The sequence below is a fragment of the Lontra canadensis genome, unplaced genomic scaffold (genome assembly GCF_010015895.1).
Source record: "Lontra canadensis isolate GAN:19392208 unplaced genomic scaffold, GSC_riverotter_1.0 scaffold11, whole genome shotgun sequence".
NCBI classification, from domain to species: Eukaryota; Metazoa; Chordata; class Mammalia; order Carnivora; family Mustelidae; genus Lontra; species Lontra canadensis.
This window is the reverse complement of record NW_022631005.1, coordinates 18994796-19020934: the sequence shown is the minus strand read 5'-3', so window position 1 is coordinate 19020934 and position 26139 is coordinate 18994796. Positions and strand designations below refer to the sequence as shown.

At 34.0% G+C, this 26139-nt stretch overlaps 1 protein-coding gene across 1 annotated transcript in view; it reads right to left on the bottom strand.

The window, feature by feature from the left end:
- LRP1B (LDL receptor related protein 1B) overlaps positions 1-26139 on the bottom strand; it is a 1927222-nt gene that overhangs the window by 732308 nt on the left and 1168775 nt on the right. The window contains exons 16-18 of the mRNA XM_032856138.1: positions 22179-22319; positions 17464-17589; positions 9878-9994 (exon numbers count right to left, since the gene is read on the bottom strand). Coding sequence (XP_032712029.1) covers positions 9878-9994; positions 17464-17589; positions 22179-22319 — 384 coding nt within the window. The remainder of the gene's footprint in view (positions 1-9877; positions 9995-17463; positions 17590-22178; positions 22320-26139) is intronic.

The window sequence follows — 26139 nt, the reverse complement described above, 5'->3', positions numbered from 1 at the left end:
CACAGAAGTCATATTTAAAGAACATAGTTTATAGGCAGGCAAATCAGAGTTGAAATCCTGATTTTAACACTAATTATTATATAACCTTGGATACTTATTAACATCTCTGACCTCAAGTTTCTACTCTGTAAAACATGGTAGAAAACTACTTCAAAATTTTTTTTCATTCAAAATATTGAGAGATTTATACCAGATAGAGTTCTAGGCCTTAGTGATATATTACTTAGAATGAATGAATATGAATGAATAAAATAGTGCCAAACACTGGAAATACAAACTTCAGCATTTTCATTTCTTGGAGTGCTTACAATCCAGTAGGAAAAATATCTGTAGTATATTTAAACAAGTGACTTCAATAAATTTCTGATAAATGCTATGATAGAAACAATATGAGGTGTTATTGCAACCCACAACAGAAGAGTCAAAACTACTTAGATAATCACCCCAAAGGAAATTATCTATATGCTGATATGAATGATATATTCAGGTTAAATCATGAGGTGAACAAGAGGGGAATGAGGGCTTTTAGTATATTCTAGAAAAAAGATGGCATTCCCGAAGGCTCAGAAGTCACAGTATATAAAATGTTTGAAAAACTATAAAAATTTCGGAATGGCTGTAATAGTGTATAAGAAGTAGTGAAATTTTAGGAGCTATAAATTGGATGGAGCAATAGATTTGGAAGTGATTACTACTGATATAACAGAGCCTTGGAAGTCTAAAGGAACATCCAGGAAGTGTAAGCAAAAAGAGACTAGTAGGAAACTTAGAAAAACATATTGAACAGTTCTGGCAATGAGGGAGACAAAGAGAAATGTTGGATAAAGTAATAACCAACCATTTTACTACATGGTTGCATGTGTAAGAAAATAATATAAATTTTCAGAGTCCAAAACTTAAAAGTGTACTGAAAACTAGAAAAGTTAGCGTGTTTTCATAGTTCTGTGTGTGTGTGTAAAATAAATGCTGCTGAAATGTCTGAAGAATTCATGTTTACTCTTGACAGAAATTTAAAGGGCTACATCTTTGTACCGATTATTACTTCCCAGGGTCTGATAAATTTATTTTGGGAATGCAGAGCTCCAGATAAAAGGGAAAAGCAAAGTAATCTGAGGATTGCAAGGACCCTATAGAGAGATTGCCCAAGAAATTAATCAGAAGGAAAGGACTAATTAAATGGTATTATAAACCTGGATGTATATTAGAAGTATCTGTACAGCTTTTAAAACTACTTATACCTGAGCTTTTATTATAATTCAACTGGTAGTGTAGTTTCTCCAGTGTTGTGGGTTAAATCATATGTATCAAAAAGATATGTCCAGTCTTTGGGGCGCCTGGGTGGCTCATTGGTTAAGCAGCTGCCTTAGACTCAGGTCATGATTTTGGGGTCCTGGGATGGCATCCTGTGTTGGGTTCCTTGCTCAGCCGGGAGCCTGCCTCTCCCTTTCTCTCTCCTTCTGTGCACTCCATCTCTCACTCAAATAAATAAATAAAACCTTAAAAAAAAAGATATATCTAATCCTTACCCCTTGTACTTGTGAATGTGACCATAATTAGAAACAGAGTCTTTGCCCACACAATTAAGAATCTCAAGATGTGAATTTCCACAAGGAAAAGCCATGTGAAGATGGAGACTGCAGTTTGGAGTGACGCGGCCATAGCCAAGGAGAAGCAGGAGCCAAAAGAAGTTGGAAGAGGCAGAGAATTCTCTTTGAGGGAGGCGCTGCTGATTTTGGACTCCTGGCCTCCAAAACCGTGAGATTAAGGGATTTTGTTGTTTTAAACCATCATGTTTGTGGTGATTTGTTGTAGCAGCCTTAACAAATTCTAATTATAGGGAATGTTGACATCACATAGTTTAGATTTTCAGGACTTGCCTTAAGATAAGAGTCATGTGAGGTGCTTTTCCTAAAATACATATTCCCAGACTCTATGCAACACCTACTAACTGGGAATTTTGGAGGTAGTGGCCTGGGGATCTTTATTAGTACCAAGCTCCCTGGATGATTGATATCTTCAAGCAAAAAGCTGCGGAAATGCTGAGTTAGGTCAAGGAACTAAAAGTTGTTTTTAATCATTTCTCCTGTGGCTTTCAATATACCCTACCAGGGTTTGCCTAACCTCCTATTTTGTTGCATACAGAGACTTATTAATCTAGTTTGTATAAAAGAGGGCACTGTAACCAAAGGAAATGGAAAAGCATGTCACATACCTGTAAGAATAACAAAAAGACAACTTAATAGAAGCTTGCATATCACTTCTAAACAAAAATAATAAAAATGTTTATATATAAATGAAAGAACAGAGCAAGACTATCTGGAATACAAAGCATAAATCTGCAGGACACAAATAGGAAAAATAACTTAATTTTCTTGTTTCCAACATTTTTTAAAGATTTATTTATTTATTTGAGAGAGAGAGAGAAAGGGAAAGCAGGAGCACACACTCAGGGGTGGGGCGGGGAGAGAGTCTTAAGAAGATACCATGCTGAACACTGAGCAGGAGCCGGAGCCAGGGGCTGGCTCAGCCCCACCATGCTGAGATCACGATCTCAGCCAAAACCAAGAATTGGACGCTTAGCCGGCTGTGCCACCCAGGCATCCCTGTTTCCAACATTTTAATAGAAGTAATTATTGTCATATTGTGAAGTAAAGAACAAATAGATTTGATAATAAGTTAAAATTCTAGATCAAAGAAAAGAGTAAAAATAACTAATTGCTAAAAATGAGTTTATCTTCACATTGGAACAAGTTATCAAACAAGAAATGTAACAAATATTTTTGGTCTCAGAATATTCACAGTGTGCTTCCCCCCCTCTCTCTGCCTGCCAAATAAATAAAAAAATCTTTAAAAAATATATTGAGGAAGCAACATTTTCGGGGCACCTGGGTGGCTCGGTGGGTTAAGCCTCTGCTTTCAGCTCAGGTTATGATCCCAGGGTCCTGGGATCAAGCCCTGCATCAGGCTCTCTGCTCAGCAGGGAGCCTGCTTCCCCCTCTCTCTCTGCCTGCTTGTGATCTCTGTCTGTCAAATAAATAAATAAAATCTTAAAAAAAATATTGAGGAAGAATATTGACAGTGATTTTGAAATGAATGGAAGATAAGAAAGATGAAGAAAACTGGAAAAGGGTAAATAATATTATCCCACTTTTAAAAATGAGTGAAAATTTTTAAACAGTAGAGAAGTGAAGTTTACATGTACTTCTGACAATAATTCAAGATAAGCTTGCTAAAACATGATTTGTCAGCATTTTTGAAGAGACTATTTGCTCAAGAATAAAATAAAAATAAAAAAATAAAAACAAGTCATGCTAAACCAACTTCATTTATTTGCCGATACAATTTTTAAGTAAGTACCTATCATGAAAATGCCATAAATAGAATGTTCTCATATTTTTAGCAATGTTTGAGAAATCTCAAGACAAATGAAAGTACCATGTATTGCAAAATGGTGGTAAATTGAAGTGAATGAGTAACTTGTTCAAAACTGTACCTATACAGTTTAAATCATTAATTTTAATTATTAAATCCCTGGAGGATATTTTAAATTACTTGCCAAAAGCTTCACACCTTTGTTACTATTAACTTGGTTACAGCCTTAAAAATTATCTTATCAAATTGTGAATTATATAAAACCGGGAGACATCATTAATATTATGCATTCAAAATCATAAAACTACATCAGGGTTAGAAGTTATAGGTGGACAGAAATATAAAAGTGATAGTTTGGAGTGGAAAAGACCAGACCCATATACATATTCAGAAATAGGTGGATAAAGAAGACTATCAAAATAAAAGGTAAAAGAACTTCAAAAAGTAAACATTAAAAGCACTCAAAAGGAACAACCCAATCTCTAAGAAAAGCTTAGCTATTTTAGTTGACTGGACATTTGACATGGGAGTTACACAATAAGGCTGCCATCTCTGATTGTGATAACAGAAGCCTAGAATATAAATTAGTGAAGGTAATAAGTATGCTTCAATCTGTTGTAAAAATACTACATATGGGATACTAAGTTCTGTTTAATTCCAGGCCATGAATTTGTTTTTAATTCTGGTAAAAAAAAGAGAGAAAAACATAAAATTTACCATTTTTACTATCTTTAAGTATGTAATTCAGTAATGTTAACTGTATTCATATTGTTGTGCAACAGATCTCTAGAACTTCTTCATTTTGTAGAGCTGAAACTCTGTATATACTCATTGGACATCAAGACCCCATTTTAGACCATTAATTTTACTAAGGTCATTAAAAACACAACTACATTCATAGTAGGGCAATTGGTAGGGAAAGAGCCTACAATTTAACATGTAAGGAAATCTGAAAGAAGAGGTATGTTTCTGTTGTAAAGGGGAAGGGTTTGGTAGGCATGATGGTGCCTTTGGTTATCTAAAGAGTGATCCTGTGACAAGGTTATATTTAGATGGTGTAGCTTCAGAAGACAGCACTCAAGAATCACTGAGTAGAATCTTTAGCAAAATTGCTCCAAAAAAAAGAGGAAGGAGAGAGAAAGTTACTGATTAAGAAAATAAATATGTGTAATAATGGGATTTTTCCTTTTGCCATGGCACTGGACGATTTAGATCCAATACTAAGAACAAGGAGATGCTAAGTACTACTGCATTTTATAGACAGAATCCAGTAGTTGAGCTAGACCTTATAAAGAAGAGTAATCTACAAGTCAATTTTGTTCAAAGACCAGTGATTCAAAGGAAGGAGAGACTCTGTAATAATCATTCATGAAATTTTGTGTGTGCATGAGAAAAGGGAACTGGTTGAACGCTGCTCAGGAAGTAGACTGACCATTTCACCCTGCACCTAGAGAAGAAGAAACTGGAGAGTGGTGGCATCCAAAAGATGGGTCATTAGGAAACTAGCCTGATCACATTTAAGAGAGTGGGGGAGAGGGGATAAAAAGTGGACCTGCAAAAGAAAGCAAACTTTTTTTTTTTGTTTTGTTTTTTTTTTTGTTATATTAGCAATGCAACCAAGAGGGTACCCTCCAAACAAAGGAGGCTTTAGCAACTTAAGTCTATGAGATATGCCGTCTGTGGTGGGAATGGTAGGGGTGGGGATAAAAGAAATCTAGATGTGAAGGAGAAGAAGAGGACACAGAGAAGAAAGGGAGTTCAAGGAACTATGAAGAGAAGCCTCCCTGAAGATCTCACATATGAGTCTCTCAAGAGAGCTGCATTGCTCATGCATCAGAGGGCAGTGACCTTCAGAGAAGCAGAGAAGATTACCACTAGACCTACTTTAAAAGATGCTCCTATTTCTCCAACTGTCCCAGCTGACTGAAGAGCTAAGGCCAGAAGAGGGAACAGATGTAGGGAGGAAAAAAACGGAACACGGTTGCCTCTCATCTTAAGTTCTTAGAACCCAAAGTTTAGCCAGTAGTGAGAGAGAAGAAAGCTCTTAGATAAAATACTGAATTTCAAATGGGTTGGATCAAATTACCAAAACTAAAAGTTGCCAGAATCATTGTGTCTGCCAAGATGTTATTAAGAAATGGCAGAGCAACTGAAAGCAGTGCTTGACAATATTCATATTTTGCCAGTACTCCACTGGGTTAATAATCCTCACTTAAGTTGTTAAACACATATGCATTTTTTCTTACAAAATTAAAAAAAATGTGTAATATATAATAATGTACATCATCAGAACCTTTCTTTTTCTAATACCCTAGTTGAAAATATCTTTAATATACAACATACACTGATTTAACTGGGAAATGACTTTTTTTTTGACAGTTCTCTCTCTCGTCTGCTTTTGCCTGATATTTGCCAGTTCTCTTTCTGATTCTTTGTTCCTTAATTATGTGCAATAAAATTACAAGAACATTTACAGGTAAGATTACAAGTACAAGAGACAAAATTTTACTACCTTCATAGATTTAAAAGATCAATATATAAATTGGAATCATATTAACTTATAAGTTTTAATGGATGTTTATTTATATCCCATTGAACTGACTTTCAATCTCCTAATAAATTTTAGATATTTTCCCAAGTTAAACCCTTTGAACAAATCAGAAGTTATCAACACCCATCAAGGTTATTTATTTAAAAAATAGTAATAAATATAAGATATGTTGAGATACTTGGAAGACACAACAATCTCAAAATAGTTAAACTACCATTTAAAATAAACAAATTTTGTTTTTGACAATAAATTTTCCAAGGGGAAAATATAAGTTTGCCTGAAATAATCTTACATTTAATCATGAAATACACTTATGTTTAATGCTATAATTTGGAGATGGGAAGAAAGTTTGTTTGGATAATCGCTTCCATCTTAACTCATTTTGCATATATAAACAAAGTTATGTAATTAAGTATATATGTAAGATAAAAATCAAACCTGAATGGTGCTCTCCAAATTATGTTCTCTTGACCATCAGCATCAATTGCTAGAAATATAAATTTTCAATCATCTAAGATCCAATGGATCATAGTCTCTGGAAATCAGGCCCAGAATTCTGCTTTTTGTTTTTGTTTTTTCTTTTGCTTTTTTAACAAGCCCTCTAGGAGATTCTAATGAATGTTCAGGTTTGAGAACCTTGGCCTTAAGTGTTCTCAGACTTGAGTGCACATTCATACCACTTGGGCAGCATTAAAATTACTGATTCTTGAGTCTGACCTCTAAGAACCCTTATTTAATTAGTCTGGGGTGAGGCATGGCAAATGATTCTGAAGCTTCTCGGGTGATTTTTTTAACTGAGAGCTAAAGTTGAGAACCAATGCTACCATCCTTTAAATGAGTGACCATTTAGTTCCTTGACACACAGTCCACTTCCAACACAGTCTTTATGATTCTAAAATATCTGCTCTTATTTGCAGAATCAGTTTACAGAGTCTCCTGTCTATACATGAAGACTACCAAAAAAAGATAAAAGATTGTTTAAATGTGAAAGGAGAATGCTCAAAGGCCTTCCAAATTATGTGTTTGCCCACATATATCTCAACCTGAAATATACAATTAACTTGGTTTATAAATAGGTGCTAGTGAATTCCACTAAAATTTGACCCTTAGTTTCAGCACCTTCTGCTCCTAACTATAATCAGAAGCATTTCTAACCATAGGCTTTCATGTTTTAAAACCCAAATCTTGGTATTATTTTCAGTATAAAATGGTAGTTATTAAACAAAACAGTAGCTGTTTGTGGAGCTAAAGTGTAAGAAAAAAAAAAAGACTGCTGTCTTCTAGTAAGATTAGACCTATGGGAACTTGACTGATTCCAAAGGGAAAAGTGAAACATGATCACTCCAAATGTTTTAATGATGCTTAATAGAACTGGGAATTAGTTGACCCTATATTCATTTCTAGATTACTGCCAAGGAGGGTGACTTTTTTAATGCAGTAAATTAAACAATTTATAATGTTTTTGTCATTTTGAATTCAGTGCCGAAATAGTATCTGATATGAGAATAATCTCTGTCATCCTCTCCTACAGCTTTAAAAGTGAGATTGTGCCTACCAGAGCTTCACTATCAGCTTCCCTACTGACATAAATTTTGATTTATAATGACAATCTAAAAGATAAATGCATGTTACTACAGAGAGGGACAAGTGTGGAGAGAAACATGTTTCTCACCTTATAAAAGGGAAGCGGTGCTGAGACTAACCCATGTGGCTTACTGACACTCTATAAAATTTGGCTAAATTTCAGAAGCAAACTGACAACTACATTTCACAGTGTGTTCATATCCAGTGGTATATTGGAGACATCTTGTACCAGCCTGCAAGAATCGATTTTTAAATTTTCAAGGATTCTAGGAATCAGTTGTTAAGCATACATCTATTATTTGAAATAAATAAACTATATACATTTCTAATTAAATAATGTTGAAAGCCAAGGTAATAAATGCTCAAGGTTCATAATTTCCTGATTATTTTGCTCTTGGAGTTAGTTATGTTTATTACATCTGTATTGTGGAAATACTATATGTGGGTGTGCACATATTTTCCCAAATCCGCATTCAGAAAGTCACGTTGGCAACTTGATACAGGCCATGGCAGGAGTATTGACACCACAAAAAATAGGTAAACACTAGATCAGGACTCCTCCCCAGCATGAGATCTTAAAAGATTTATCAAACCACCAATGAACAAAACTCATTACATGTATACGTTTTAAAATAAGATAGTCAATTATATGGATAGATATAATGACTTGATCTGCTCCCTATTTCCACCCAATCCATGGCTCCCAGACAAAGTTGACCTGAAATGTCTGAGTTTTAGTTTCAGGTATGCCTGGATTCACAGCCTGTCTTGCTATTTATTAGCCCTGTGATCTCATGCAAGTTGTCAAATGTCTCTAAGTTTTGATTCTCTTATCCGTAAAATCTGAACAATAGTAAGTTTCTCATAGATTTGCTATAAATATTCAAGAAGAAAATATATGTCTGAACTCCCTCCAACCCTTCTTTCCCTCATCTCGTGAAAAGTACTAAATATGTCGGATCAAAAATCTAACCGAAGTTCTCTAATGAGCTCATTATTTATTTTCCTATTCTATAATGCTTTCATAGCCTTTCCTTCTAAATTAGACTGATTCCAGAGTTTCACTGTCTTTAATGTTTTCAGGTTATTCATTATCTTTTTGCTATATTCTGGAAGGAGATGCTGGGGACAGGAAAGCAATCAAGCTTTCTTAAATAACAGAGCTGGCTAAATGCAGACCCAGCCACAAGAATAGTCTGGGCATTGGAAAGGAGAAGGATATATTGTTCAAATCCCTCAACTGGACAGGCTTTGGAAAATCTACATGTGAAATGTAAAATTAACTGTTACTGTGTGTGACTGTCTATTGCTTTCTTCTTTAATACTGGTATTGTTTTGTTTTCTTTACAATGTCAATTAGTACTACTTACTTATCTATACTTTATTCAAAGGTCACACAATCAAAAGTCTACAGGGACATAGGTCAAGTATAAGATAATTTTTCAAAATGAAATTTTAGGTAAATCATGAATGCATCCCCTAAATAAAGCTTTTTAAATTGAAAGGTTTAAAAAAAAAGTCTTATTTTCCCACTGTTGGAAGTGCTAGAACATGGAGTTAAATTATTAAAAAAAATATACCCAATTGCATTATATATTTAATCAATGTGATAAGCATATCTAGTGCATGTTTTCCTCATTGGTGATTTTAAAAATCCATATCCATGCCTAAAATAAGGCCCAAGTTCTTAGAAAACAGGATTCATTCCCTTACTGTTTCACTGCACATAACTCAGAGATTGATAATTAAATCTACTGATACATGGGCACAAATGTGAGTAATTAAAATTTGAAACTTTAAGTAACAATAAATGCCATTTCCAAAAGAAGGAGGATTGGTGGAAAGTGACTAAGAATTTTGCCATTAACAAAACTATCTTAAACTAACAACAGAATTATATGACTCAAGAGAAATGAAACAAATGATTTAACAACTATGTAATCTCAGTCTGTATTGTTTATTGTTCCAAGAAGATAACATATGCATGCCAACAAGAAACGTGTACTCCTAATTTACTCCAAATGTCATTCAATGAGCTACTCTATTTGAAAAAAAAAAAAATCATTACCAACATAAGATAAATAACAAACATTTGCGAATGTCCTGTTAGACTTATAATAACCACATCCTAATAAAATTTGTAATGTTTGGATCCATTTATTTTAGCCTAGAATATGGTGTTGACTCATTAAACAGATATATTCTAAAGTTAGCATTAAGGTACACACTCGGGCCTAAAAGGCAGTGATAAAATGTAACACATCTTCTGACTTGCTGACTAGTGTTCATAAAGAAATAAATTGCCTCTTGAGAGAGATTATAGTGATTTGACACAGTCTTCACTAACAGCATGGTTCACTCATAACTTACCGCAAGATGCCATTTCGTCTGTCTGGTCGCCACAGTCGTCTTCCCTGTCACATAGCCATGCTCTGGGAATGCACCTGCCGTTTCCACAAGAAAACTGGTCCACCTGGCATGTTCTGGCTAAGATAATCAATTAATGTACAAATAATACATTTAAAGACCTTTTGAACAATGTTCAGGTGAAATAAATCATGCAATAACTCTTTTACACATAAGATATTCTATTGCTTTATTAGATAAAATATTTTAAAGTAAATTTTTGCTAATTGATACTTCCAGCTTGCTTGTCTTCTCTGAAGTTCACATGCTTTCCCCTTCAATTACAGTGGCTGCTAAATGACAAGATATTCAGTAATCCTCACACACTTCCATAAATGAAGCTATGAATTCATTATTTTACAATTTTTGCCTGGCACATGCTTATGAATACACAGTTGAATTAAATTTCATCCAACTTTTAATTAACAAAAAAGAATTTCACATAGTCTTTGTCAATAAACCAAGAAAACTTGCTGTAATGTGGGATGAAGGATTTGGAGACTATATCAGGGTATCTAGTTTCTAGTCACGGGGATAGAATTGTTCTTTTCCTTTAACCTTTCAGTACATTTATTTCTTGGTCTCTAAGTGATCCAATGTAGGGAGAAAATGCAGAAATTTTAGAATGCAGAAAATAGTACTTAAACACATACAGTTAGCCTTATATATGTAAGTACATACATACTTATATACATAACCATATATGTAAGTACATACATACTTACATACATTTAGCCTTATTACAGATTTTTTAAAATTCACTTTTCAGCATAGTTAAATAAAACTGTATAACTTTTTAATCAAAATATATGAATAAACTTCGCTTTGGCCTCTTCATGGGTTTCAATGAACACACACGTGGAATCATTCTTTTTATGTTAGCCAAAGGCAGTAGTTTCAATTACTCAGTGAAGGGGTTGGTTATGTTCTACAAGGAGTTTGATTACCATTTTCTATTACAGTCAGGTCAACTTTTGAAAACATGAAATCCTAGACAGCTATCCTAAACTTTCTCCCAGATTTTAGTTTTGCTGACTTAGGTTCTGTTGTTTTTTTTGTTTGTTTGTTTTTGTTTTTTACTTACTTATTTTTAAATATTGATTTTTTTTTCTTTTGTCTGTCTGAAACACAAATTTGTTTCTTAAGTATCAGTTTCCTACCACCCCTTTTTTTATTTGGTCAGAAAAAAAGAGTGGGAAATTATAGGAAGGGGATACTCAAACCCGTTAATATTTGAGTTCATGAGGACCGGACAGATGAAGAAAAACTAGGGTTTGGATTTCTGTAGTTATGACAAGAGAACATTGCTCAGTTTATACACTTCCCTCTGTTTTGGGGTTTAAGAATTAGAAGGATGCATTTCTGTTTCATCAAAATGTCTCATGACCTAATGGTTGGTATAAAATTGAGAGTGGTTGAAAGACAAGTCATCCAAACACACCAAAATGGGTTTCCGTAAATCAGGGTTTCAGAGGTCATTTAAAATAATCTTTACAAAGTTATGTGCTAATTATTTCCTTTTAGCAAAGTGTACTTACTATGTAAAAAGATATCTATTATTAGTGGATACTTAAAAGCTTACTTGAGAAAAACAATGAAAACATTATTGGTTTGATTTGGCTTATTCGATTCAAAGCACCATTTCTAACCTAGTGTCTATAATTAGAAATTCTAGAAAATCATTACACTTTGTATTCTAATTTGCTTATGTAGCTAAGGGTTCTGAATCTAAAATATTTTATGTAATATTTGGATTTTCCTTTTTTTTTTTTTTTACAAATAGAGCATTTATTTTGCATTAATAGATTTTAAGTATCTCACAAATATGTACACTTTTGAAGATTTCAATGTTGTAATTTCAAGTGGGATTAAATATTTGTTGTCTCATTTGGTTTACTATGCATTTTCTGTGAAATTATTCTAATGTTTAGATTAAATCAACAGGGGGCGCCTGAGTGGCTCAGTGGGTTAAAGCCTCTGCCTTTGGCTCAGGTCATGATCCCAGAGTCCTGGGATCCATCCCCACGTCGGGCTCTCTGCTCGTCAGGGAGCCTGCTTCCTTCTCTCTCCTTCTGCCTGCCTCTCTGCCTACTTGTGATCTCTGTCTGTCAAATAAATAAATAAAATCTTAAAAAATATTTCTTTATAGATTAAATCAACAAAGTTCCCAGGTAATTTTAATAAAACTACTTGGAAAAATATGTATATAGCCTAGAGAAAGATGAAGGTGTTGGCATTTAGTTTACTTGGTGGGAAGGAAAGGGCATAGAGGTGTGAACAAGATCGATTTTTTCTTGCAAGTCTTTGTTTTGTTTCTCTGATTGCAGTAAATAATTTTTACCTTTTGAGGTTTAAGAGAAATTTAATAAGAGAGTTTTCTTTTCAATTTTTTCTCCTTCCTTCTTTCAGCTCTCCCTCACTCTTTCCTTCCTTCCTCTCTTCTTCCTTCCTTATTTTGTTTCTTCCTCTCTCTTCCTTCTTCTTTCCACTTATTCTTTCCTATATCTCTTATCTTTCGTCGTTCCCTATTTCACTCCTTTAGTCTTTCTTGTTTTCTTGTTTAAAGAAAAATATGCCATCACATATTTTCATTCCTATTAAATTTTAATTGACCCATAATAAGAATATATTAAATATCCCAATAAAATATTCTTTTATCTGATTTTTTAAATGTCACAGTATTTCCTCCTTGCCATTCAGATTTAGTTCTAGTAAGTTTTCTGATATTGTTTTCCTTCATGATTGGCACTACAGTGATGAGAGAAGAGAATGAGAAAGAATTCCTAAGAACCTATTTCACATCGTGTAGTGTGGGAATTTGTGTGTCGCCTCACTAACTCAGAAGCTTGAAGAACTGTCAGGACCCATTACTCGAAAGAGTATTTACTGGCTTATTAGCTGAGGGATCATACAACCTCAACATACATGAATCCTTGTTCTAATCATGGAAAAACTATCTGCTTAGTCTAGTGAGGAAATTTAAGTCATTCCAGATAGGAAGAATGCTTCATTCCATAAATCGACAAGTACTGTCTGTCCATATGATATAATCACATGGACTAAATAATCTCTTTTTAATCACTGGATTTATATCAAGAAGACACAACATTTAAGACTTTTTCAGTTCCTGTCTCTATCAGATCTAAATTAGTCTGGAGGTGAGATTAGCAAAGCAGCCCCAGAGGACTCAAATATTGTAGCAAATGCTTCTCTAATGAAGAGGAAATTTATACTTCCTCAGCGGAATTGTTTATCTAGCAGTGAATCAGAAATCCACTGTCACGATATGAATTTTTTCTACCCATCACTAATTATGCTTCTCCTGCTGTCATGTAGCAGTGAGAAATCCCACAATGCATGGGAACAATAAGGAGGAAGAAGTGAAGAGATCTTCACACATTATTCCTAAACTTCACCTTTGCCATATTTTAATCAAAGTATTCTATTTAAACAAAACCTATGTCATATCAACACATATTTTTCAATTTATCTTATAAGGAAGTCTGATTTTTAATATATCAGGTTTTCTTAATTCAAATATATCTGCCTAGTTTGAATTTAGTCAAACTACATGGAGGATGTGAGAAGAATAAACATGGAATCTAATTAGAGCTCAGTGCTGTGGAAAAATCTGGTCTGAAACTGCCTAGCCTTGAATCCAAGGATTATCATTAGCGACTATGAGGAAAAATAACTTCACATCTAACTACTCCTCATCTTTGGCCTCTGGGTCTTTCTCATAAGTAGAGAAACATATTTTCTTTTTTGTAAGGGAGAACAATGACCAAGCCCCTGTCAGCTTTCTTCTGCCTAGTGCTGTTTTGTCTTTCAAGCATATCCTCTAACCCCCACCCACGCCATGGACTTCACCTCACCCTCAGTAATTATGCCAATCCATCATTCTTTTCTCCCCCCAGCCCCAGTAAAATATTTCTATCACATAAAAAAGCATAGAAAATAATAATATTAACACTGGTCTACCATCACACAGCTCTATCATATCTCTTTTCCTATATTTACTACAGACTATTTTTGTTTTATTTCAGAAAAATGTATTATGGGTACATTTAAAATCACCTATGTAATTTTTTTCAGTCATATTTCTATCTTTTTAGATGTAACTACTATCCTTGGCTTATAATCTTTTTTTTTTCCATTTCCATACATATTTTAATCCTATTTTTACACATTTATAAATAAATAAGCTCATGTAAAATTGTTTTATATTTTTATATTTCATATAAATGGCACTAAGTGATTTATAATCTGCAATTTTTAGTTAACATTGCCTTTGAAATTAATTACTGTTGGTATTTGAGTTCTAGTCTATTCAATTTAAGTACAAATAATGTTCTACTATGTGATTATAACACTATATAGTGTCATATATGTGAGCATATATATATATATTTATATGGTGTTTTATATATATAGTTTTTTATATAGTGAAAGATATATATATATATATATATATAATTCCTGTTAATGGGCATTTGAATTATTTCTAATTTCTCACTATTACCAGCATTAGGGCAATGAATTTCTTACTTGCATCTCTTTGAGCATAGATATTAGAGTATAAATCTAGAAATGGAAATACAGACTTGAAGGTGCACAATTTCCACTTTATTGGGTTTAGCTAAATGCTTTCCAATGTAGAAAAAATAATTTATACATCACCAAAAGTGTATGTTGCCTTTTATTCCACAATCTTGCCAAAGGTTAATTTTATCAGATTATCTATTTTATATTTGAATATTTTGAATATTTTATAATTGAATATAATTATTCAATTATTTAATTGAATGACTTGAACTGTTATTCAGGTTCATTCCTTTGTCCCTTCCCTCCTTCCTTCCTTCCTCCTTCCCTCTCTCTCTCTTTCTTTTCTTTTCCTTCCTTCCTTCCTTTATTTCTTTGGCTTGTTCGGCTATCACCTCCCTTGCCAGATACACAAAGACTAAATTAGTAGTTCTTGTGCTTCCATTTGTAGTTCAAGTTAGCACTTTGAATATTGCATTAGAATGACCTGCTTACATGTTTTTTTCTCCCCATTTCCACTCAGCCTTCTAATGAAAGATATAGTGTATTTGTCCTCTTTTTATATCCAATGTTGTGGTAAGTTTTTATTGAATTAGTAGATTCACGTCATGAAGGAGAAATCCCAAAGGAACAAAATTGGAAATTGGCATCTTGTAGGAAAGAAATCTTTTAGTTATAAAGTAGTCACAATGCTGAAAGCTACAGGACAGTGGATTTAGTTACAAAATAACCGTCATGTTGGGAAATCCTTTATCTGTGACACATATCCGTATATATGCCTATAGATAGAAATGACCCAGCCAGAGAAATTATCTAATGTATTTGCCATATTTTTTTTTTCAGTATGATGAACTACGTGACCTATTTATTTATTTTGGTCAAACAAAATGGGAATGTATGGTAACACAACAGCATACTTAATTTTCAAAGCTAAAAGGTGTATTTGTGGTTTTCTTTTTATTCTTTTTATCCTTAATTTTTGTTCTTCTTAATTTCTTAAGGCATACTGTGACCATAGCATCTATTATAAATATACTGACAAGAAGATCTAGTAATGATTGGCATGCTTCATCAACCATCACTGAAAGTGACACTTGAGGTGCAAGCAGGTTGTACCCCATTTCCTAGTGGACTACAGGCCTGGACTGGCTGAGAAATCTTACTAATTAGGACTGATTAGGATTGATTGTTTTATTGCTCTTATACATAGCATTCCACTTTTACTACTATTAGTAGATAGTCATCCCAAATGTTCCCTTTAAAATCATGTGGAAACAAGCAGATTTTAAGAGTGTAACATAAATGAAAAAAAAAAGACATATTATTATGAATTGAGTCAGCAATGCCTTTAATTTTAAGGTGAAAACAGACCTATCTGTTTAGGAAGTAATGGAACAGTCTCAGAACTAAATCTTAAGTTTTAAAAAAAAATAATAATTGCACCAGCTTAGAAAGACTCTTCATTGTAAATTATAAACATTATTGTAAGAACAATCTGGGCAAAGTTAAAATGACCATAACTAAAATTCTAGCTAAAACTCAGGATGATATAGTTTTATAAGAAGAGCAATGGGCTTCAAGAATAACTTACCCACTGAGTTTCCCTGTTCTTGCCAATGATGTGAGTTAAGTCAAGTCAGAGCCTCATCTATGAAATGAATGGACTTGAAGGGAGAGACTAGGACCAAAGAGTCTCTATAGGTTCCTTTTTATTTGATAACTCTTTGTAAAACAACCTTATGTGATGCACAAAATAACTTAAAAATAGCTACTCTAAAATATCAAACTATATCTAGTCAAGGGACAAGAGAATAACTAGCTTATAGACCCTCAGCAAATATGTCACTATGGAAAAAAAAAAAAAAGCTAAATATGAGATGCAGGTTAGGATACGGACTGTTTTGTTCTTTCATTGTTGCTTAGTACATGATAAAAAGCAGTTAGGAAATATTTTCTAGTCAATTCATACTCTTGCGGAGCAGAAAGAAATATACAAGGAAATTACAGTGCATTGAGGGACAAGTCTTTCCAAGAGAAAACCAGTGACACAATCAAGAGTACAAACCAGGCTTTTTAATTTCTAGGTCTTTTCTGTATATGCTGTCCCTACAGTTTCACTAATAGGTTATAATAATTTTTATTTAGTGAGGCTTATTTTGGCAAATAGAGAAGGGGAGGTGTCGATAAATTTTGACACTGTTGTATGTAAAGATTACAAAAAAACAAAACAAAACAAAAATAACCCCATGATTTTTACCAATGATATCAGTAAGAGTCATCAAATATACTACTTTTTCTTCATCATTTAATGAATAGGTCTAGGCTGCTGCTAGTCAATATCATTTTTCAATACTTATCTGACTAATCATGACCTTTCCAGCATCTATTATAACCTGTACCACAAGCTGTGTATCCCCATTCAAAGAGAAACTGACGGGATTCACAGATGTATTACAATGGGATAAATTTTATGGAAATATTAATAGGCTTTATGATCTTGGGATTTCATGAAAAAGGAAAAAAAAATCTATGCCAGATAAATAGTGTGCCAGGAACAGAAAGTTATTCACAGATGTTTTCTACAACAGACTAAATAAAATACACACATTATTTTTTTCAAAGTAAAAAGCAAACAAAACAAAACAAAACCCCCATACAAACCTTTTTCATGAGAGATGGCCTCCATCACAGCATGCTAATAAACCTCACCCTCCACTGCCAATTAAGATTTAGCAGGGACAAGTCTTGTCCAAGCAGTGTATTGACAGTCAACCCATATGGATAGATAAAGTGCCAAATTACTTTGGAAAGCAGAGTCATGCCCACGGATTAAGTAAAAGATAATTTGTATTCTAGCTTTTGCAGCATCAAACTCTGAACTCATTTACTACTGCAGTAATCAGATCATCAGCCTTAGGAAGGTTCAGCTTAGTTCAAAGCAGTGACCTGCATTTTTATGGACACTAACTTTGGAAGGGATTTATGTATATATTCAAGCAAACCTTTACCTGCACAAGTTTGATTGGATTCGTCTTCATTGCTTCCACAATCATTAGCTCCATCACAGAGCCATCTCTTGGGGATACAGCGATTATTCTTGCATTTAAACTGATCATCAGGACAGCTATGATTGACTGGGGAAGGGTGGGAGGGTGAAGAGAGAGGAGAATCAGGATTAATAATTTAAAGTTGGATAAAATTATGATTATTTTAAGTTACAGTTAGAGACAACTTACAGTAATTATAATATAGTACAATAAATGCCACAGCTTCTTTCATTCATTGTTGCATATTTTATAGAAAATATTAATATTTGAGGCTCTGTTAAAATGTAATACTTTTATAGAAGACACCAAGTAATGAAATCTCATATAAAAGGAAACATATTCATTTGTTCATGTCTTCACTAAAATCAACTGTATCATGAAATTTGTTTTCCCATTCCTTATCAAAGTAACACAATTTCAGAATTTTTACCAAAAACATTTAAAGTAACCTCAAATTTTTTTAACTTTTTAAAAATTTTTTTATAAACATATAGTGTATTATTAGCCCCAGGGGTACAGGTTTGTGAATCACCAGTAAAGTAACCTCAAATTTTAACATGAAACATAAGTACGTATCCAATAATTCAGTCATTTATCAAAGATACATTTTCTTAAGCCACACATCTCTTCAGAACTTTTTTGAAATATTAAATAAGCCTAATTTTGTTATGCTTTGCCCAGTGTTTCTTGGGACTGGAAGGAAAACTTGGAGTTGATGTTAAACATGAGATCCTGCATAATTTTATTTTTATTTTTTTAAAGATTTTATTTATTTATTTGACAGAGATCACAAGTAGGCAGAGAGGCAGGCAGAGACAGAGGAGGGGAAGCAGGCTCCCTGCTGAGCAGAGAGTCCAGTGGGGCTTGATCCCAGGACCCTGGGATCATGACCTGAGACAAAGGCAGAGGCTTTAACCCACTGAGCCACCCAGGCGACCCCCTGCATAATTTTAATAACAAAAATGACCATCCTGAGTTTTCATGCTTAGTGCAAACAAATAAACATGAATCCACAAAATATACTGCGGACAAGACCAATCCTCCTATGGGAAGCTGTGCACAGCTAAGGATTAAACCTCCAATATCAAGCACAGCAGGAGGCCATCTTAAAGTTAACTTTCTGTGATTATTTTTCCTGCATCCTGGAGGCTAAATTCCTAACTGAATTGGCATGCTCCTCAGTATTTGTTTCACCACTTTGTGTTTTTTTTTTTTGAAGTAATTTTCCTTGTGCCCAGTAGTTGCACTTCTGTATGACAAAAATAAATTTTAGTATTAGCTTTCCTTAGAATTAGAAAAAAATAGCCATTTTATCATGCTGTTGCATAGCAAATGTATGCCTTTCCAGACAGTTTCTACAAACACTATTTCTTTAAAGTAGCTTAGGTGAGAAGTGGTTTTATCACTTTTTTAGAAAGTTTTTATTCATGTACAGTTAAAAAAAAATAGGGGAAAAAGCCTTATGTTTCCTGGCATTGGATCATGATTAACATTTTCTACTCACTTCAGGGAGTTTAGCAAGAATAGATGCTCAGGAGAATAAAATTCATCCAATATATTAGAGGGTCAAAATTTTAAAGTACCAAGATTATGCAAAAATACTTCAGTAAAGTTTAATAAAGGACTTTTGCAATTTTCATCAATGATGTAAATCAGAGTTCAAAAAGGAGGCATAAATACAACCCATAGGCCTGTGATTTGGAATTGAGAAGCTAAAGGATAGAAAGTAGAATGATAACAGAATTCAAGGGCAAAGTTTACTGGCATTTAATATATAAATACTCCTCTGAAATGAATGACATAGTGCTGGCATATTAACCACGGGACCTCAAGATTATGACACTGCTCAGAATCACTGCAAGTTTGGAAAAAATCCCATATTGCTGGAAGGTGGCCAGAGATATTTAGTTTTCTGTTGCCCCTTTTGTTTGGTCATTTATTCTCCACATGCTGGATGCTATGTTAGACTCTGACACTACAAAGACACTACAACATAATGTGTCTCCTCATAAAGATATCCATCTCTTAGATGCACCAGAGAAGTAAGGATATAATTGCAATATTGTTTGGTCACTACCATGAAAAAGAAATATACATGATATGTTTCACTCCAACTGGGCTGTATAGAGATTTTTCCAAGTTCACAAAAGACTTCCCTATAAATGTCATGGTAAACCATGGTGATTTCCATAAGCTGCAGTGTTAGAGAGGAGAGAAACAGAGGGCATTTTGCAGAGATCTACTTATAGTCCAACTTGATATATTAGAACAAAGAAGGTAAGTGTATACATGATAGGCATTTAAGACTAAAATTGCAAACCTGAGTCCTAACATGTTTTTATGTGAATCAGTGGATTTTGGAATTTATCTTGTTGGTTAAGGATTTACTGAAATAACAATATTTGGTCTCATTCTATAGATACCACTCTGGAAGCAGTTTGGAAAGCGGGTTTTAGTTTTGGGAGCAATAGTGGTAGGAATAATAGCAGGACACTTGCTGAATGAATCTAGGATGTAAGACTAACTTAGCCAGTGAAGTTTGAGAGGAGATAAAGATGAAAAATTAATTATGCAGAACTGAGTATGGATTATAAGTGAAATAGAAGATTGCAGGAAAAGCCTTTAGTATTCGTTTCGGTAATGGTATGCGAAGTGATGAAAATTATCAAGAAAAAAGATCCTGACTAGGAATTTTAACACTACAATTAACAGTATGCAATGCCTTACATCCTCATAGAGAAAATGAGTTCCTTTGTCAATTCGTGAAAAGAACAATCACACAGGGAGTAGCATGAACCTAAAGGAACACAACATGAATATTGTGATAGAGTACTTGTGCTCTGCGCAGGTGTTCTGTGACTATTCAAGAAGCTGAAATGCAGGGAGTATTCACTAAAACCATGAATAAACACTGTGAGTCAGAGGTGATGAGGCAATTAATTTAATCAATAAATAATACATCTCTTGTGTAAAAAAATTGAGAAAAAACACCTTTTACCCTTAGATGACATGTTCTCCCACTCTGAAATTTTTGTCTATTTGTATCAATTTAGTATTTAATATGGTATTTTTGGATTTGTACTTTACAGTATAGATATTAATAGGGCTGGAAACATGGAACAAGTAATGTTGAAGTCAGAGTCCATGCTTGAAAATAAAGGAAAAGTAGTGTTACGTTCATGTATTAATTATAACTTAGGTATTACCTATTTATATACAACTGGAAATTATATTTTAAAAACTCATATTCTTGGAGTTTTGTCCTATAATACAGACAGTTGTACCATATAGATGCCTAGACCAATTCTGTCAATTTTTTAAAATTTTATTCATTTATTTGAGAGAAAGAGAGAGAGCATGGATGGGAGGCGGGAAGCAAGGGGCAGAGGGAGAAGGAGAAGCAGACTCCCCACTGAGCAGGGAGCCAGAAGATGCATTGCTCCATCCTGGGACTCGGGGATCTTGACCTGAGCTGAAGGCTGGTACGTAAACAACTGAGCCTCCCAGGCACTCCAATTCTGTCCATTCTTAATAAAAGATCTATAAAACTTGATTTTTATAATCTTTGTTTAAAAAGAAAAAGAAAAGAAAGACAAGAAAATGGAGGATTGTCAATTAACTCAATTAGTTCAGCCATTTTAACTTGGAAAATGTCATCAATTGAAAGAAAATCATTTTCTTTTTAAAATAATTTATCTAAGGCAAATTAAAAGACTAAGGATGCATATGCCATCACATTATTCTCTCCATACAAAAATATTTTATATATCTCAAAACCATCCCATTATGACTCTAATCAAATACATTCTCAAATTGTTATTTAATGTGTTTCTCAAAGTATCTTCCTTCAAATATGTGGGACAATTCCTTATCCCAACCAGAAACATGAAACTCTTCCTATTGTAGGAAATGAAAAACAGCTAAATAGAAGCCAAATGGCGAGAAAATCAAACCTTTAATTTCTATTGAGTGCCTCATATGTGTCTCCTACCATGTACTGAGCCAGAGAAGTTAGGTAATAACTAGATCCAAAACCATGTTTGTTTCCTTGGATCTACTTCAAGGCTCTGTTGCCAAGGAGCAATGGAGTGGATCCTGACCTTCTGTGTGAGTTAATTCTGACCTGAGGGAGTTGCAATTGATTTTCCACATCTTTAAATTAGAGATCCAAAGGGTCTCCTATAGCAACCTTGTGACAATGGTGTGGCGGAACTGACAGCACAGAAGAGAGAAGGGGAGGACTTCTGGAGCAACCAAAATGATAATATTAAAGATGTAAAAGCATGAAAAAAGTAGTGCTTTAAAACCATGCTAGGAGATAATCTAGTCTACTCTATGTAAAAGGATGACTGAGGGGGAAAAAAAAAAAAGTAGGTTCAATTTTTATCAGATATTTTTAGATTTCGCAAACTGCTTTGTCAGTTCACAAGCTGAAATACTCAAGGAGGGTGCCGGGTGACTCAATGGGTTAAGCTTTGGTTCAAGTCAAGATCTCAAGGTCCTAGGATCAGAGTCCCTAGCAGGGAAATCCCTGCTCAGCAGGGAGCCTGCTTGTCCCTCTCCCTCTGCCCCTACCCTCTGCTCTTGCAGGTGCATTCTCTCTCTCAAATAAATAAAATCTTAAAAAAAAAAAAAAAGACTCAGGAAAATGTAGTATCACTTGAAGGAGAACGTACAGCAATTTACTGAATCTTCATCACTTCCATCTAGACAGTCATCATCACCATCACATTTCCAGCGAGCTTGGATACAGTGTCTGTTTTTACAGCGGAATTCTCCAGCTTTGCATATGTGAGGCAGTATTTCTCCAGGATTAACTAGGGTTAAAAAAGACATATGAACAATACTAGCCATATTCAGTTTGTTATGATGTCAGCTTTGTTTTAATAACAAAAATACTTATTCATTTCATTTTGTCAAAAATATGGAAACATCTTAACATTGCATTGACAACAATCTCTGGAAAGGAGAAAAGTTTAAGTTTTTCTGACAATATTTTACTAAGAATTTTAAAGATTTATTTAAACAACTGTCACAAAAATAATTAGTAATACCAATAATAATAACATAACACCACCTATATTCATGGTAAGTGTGTAGTTTTACTTTTTAAAGGGCTTTCATTCATAATGTCAATTATCACCATGACCCATTATAGGGTAGGCACAGCAAAAAATTTACTACCTCCATTTTACAGGTAAGTACACCCCAAATAAATCAAAATGAAAAAAATAAGGCAAAAGTACAGCCATGATGATTATATTAATTTGCTGGTGTGCAAGTGGGAGAAAAATTCAGCTCTGTTTGGGTATTCTTGGAAATATTAAGTTAATAAAAAATGGTCTAATTGAACATCCAGATTCTATGCAATATTTTCACTATATACCCCATAATCTCTAATCCAACTTTAGGGATTCTGTTGACTGGGATTCATTCACAAATTGAAAGTCTTACTATTAGGATGATGATTTTTGTTTTCTTTGAGTGAATTTCATAGGAGTCTACAAAAAATAGGAATATGTGGCAATTTTTAAAATAAATGATTGGTGTTTCATGGACTGAAAAATATATTGAATTATCAAAAACTGGTTTATTGTTAAGAGAAACAAAAGTCAATCTTTCTATCCCAGTCCCGATGGCTTTAAACTTTATTTAGGATAACTCATTTGGATTGATGAACTGTCACAAAACCTATATACATGCCGATAATAAGGAATGTCGAGAAAACATATTAGTCATTTCTAGAAAGCTTTGTGTTAGCACTCCTTTAATCCTTGTATTTCCCCTGCTCCAATGAATGGAAGAGGAAATGTGACTCTTGAGCTATAATTGTGGAGAATTTGCTTCAGAGAGTTATGCAGTGAGGTACAAGGCATGAGGGTTCCTGCACCTGGAAAACAGAAACTGACCATTAAACCCAGACTCTTAAGGTTTTAAGGGTAAAACTAATCAGTATGGTAAATGAAATATTCAATTTTAACACAGGTAAGGTTGTGTCTCTTCTATCCCCTCTCAGACAAGCAGACACTGTGTGTGTAGGGACTGACAATAATTTTGTCTCCTTTTTTAACTCTAATCCTTATCAATAACAAAATGCTGAAGCAGCAATTTCTCTAATGATATAATTTCTGTAAGATCACTTGAAAGTAAATAATAATAATAGTTATAATTATAAATTGTTCTCTGTATAGAAAAAGTCCCAAATAGGAAATGACAACAATATAAAAACAAAAAGGGGAGATCACAGGGTCTTCTATTCAACCCGAGGATGTCTTTTTATAGCAGCAACTGGGACAGAGAATAGCAACCAAAGCAAAGTGGAAATACATTGGGATATGTCCAGGCCTTTCTAGAATAGAGTTTTCCTCTCAAAAACTCTAGAACTGATCACTGATGATGTGCAAACTTCCCTTATTTTGAATCTCAAGTTTGCTCAACTGGACCCTAAGATTTTTGAGGTTGGTGTAATTTCTTCCTCGAATCCATATAAGCCCAGCTTAAAACTAGGCATTTAATGAAGGGCATTTTGATCAATTTCTTTCTACAATGATTAAGCCTAATAGTCAACAATCTCTCAGTCAAAAAAACAAAAACAAAAACAAAACAAACGAACAAAAAACCGTCAGACAAGAAACTTAATTTGAGATGTAATCTGCTTCCTCTTAACTTAAATTTAGCTCTAAGATTTTCTTTAGTCTCTCTATAGTTGACTTCAAAGAAATGCTACATCATTTCAATTGTTTCACAGCTTGAGGATTTAAAAACTCAAGAAATCATCTTTTTTTCTTCTTCTGATTACAATCCCACCAATTTAAAAAGCCTAGCTTTCACACGGTCATTTGATCAAATAAACCCAACTGACAGTTTTAAGAAACGATAAAAAATATCCATATACAAGAGTGAAATTATAGCTGCTTCTGAACAAGTACAACTATATTAAAGAAGAGTAAGATGTCTGGGGAAAGACAAACTACCCCCCACAAAAGTAATATTTAAAGCTAAATATTCTTTAACAGAACCAATTTGGATATATGATCTTTAAGTCTGCTTAGAGTCTAAATGTTTTTCAAGAGATATTAAGATCTTCATGGAAAGAATGCAAGTAGGCAAAATTTTCAAACTTGTTTTAAACATGCTTTCAAACATGTGTGGATTGCTAGTTATTTTTAAATGATATTTGCTAATACAAAGGTGCCATTTAAAAAAAAAATGTGATGACAATGTCCAAAGTTTCATTTTCATTTTCTGTAAGAGTTAGGAACAATTGTTTGAAAACCCATAGAGCCAACTTCCTCATATAAGTTCATCTTTTTATAGTTACTGCTGATGTTGACCTACATCAACGTCATTAGTATACGTCATTATCATCTGTAACAGCAGTTAGACATTGCTTATACCTATAAGAAAAGATATAATGAAACATACACAAATATCTTTGACATTTTACAGCGTGTCTCCAAGTCTTCTAGACCCTATAATTTGTGGGGCAAGAGGCATTTCTCCATGGCATTTCCATGTATCTTGTTTCAGCTTTGATTCTGGACATTTTTTCAAGGATGCTTATATAGCTAACAGCCTTGGAAGACAGATAATGCCATCTTCTACAGCAGAGAGAAAGTTTTTTTTCCTGGCCAAAATAGTAAAGATAATGTTTCCCTTCAGGACAATGGTTGGACCAGTTTTCTGGCAGACTCATGGTGGGGTTCTTCAGTGTGAATACAAGTTCACTGGGAGTGCAGCATTCACCTAGACCTGCCTATGCATTGCCCCCGTATGATTTGGAGCTGGGTGGGACAATAAGGATGAATATTAACATAAAACTCATGCTGTTTGCTACAACAGGAGTAATAAATCTTCTGTGTCTGAGCCAGGAATTGTGTGCCTTCTGTCAGAATCTAGGAATCTTTGACAAGTTAACATGTTAGCTTGCCAAGGGTAAAATCTCAGACCCTTTAGAATTGTTGACCTAACAGTAAACATTTTAAAAAATACTGGGTTTTATTTTGTAAAAAATACTTATTTCCAAAGTCTTTCAAGGTATATGACTTCACTGGTTTTGTCTAGTCCTAACCCAAGCTTCCAGATGTAACTAGTAGTATGTCACACAGAAACCATACTATCAATGCAATCAGATATGGGCACGATTTGTAGCGATAGAAGACACTTGATTTTTGAGCTAGGAATGTCCATTATAAAGAAAATGTTTAATGTTAAGTGGTAATCTGGATAAGATGGCAGCTTTGACATTCAAAAAGCATGGTCTTTATCCAAGCATTGACCTAACTCTGTGGAATTGGGCAGCCATGTCATTTGTCGTGGCACCCCAGGTGATGGCCAGACAATCTACCTACTTTTGTGAGAATCAATGAGATGACAAAGGAAGTATATCTGGCATCACATAAGAGAACTAACAGTACCTAGAAAAAATAAGATTAGTATTCTGTATACCTTGCACAAACCTTTATAAAGGAGTCATTTTATAAATAATTTTTATATACCTAATGTTTCCACTTGGAATTCTTGAATGTAGGAAGGACAATGTCACATACAGAACAGAATAATACCTAGACTAGAACCAAGCATAGAGCAGATATTAAAAAATACTTGCTGCGTAACTTACTAGAAGTAGCAGAGACA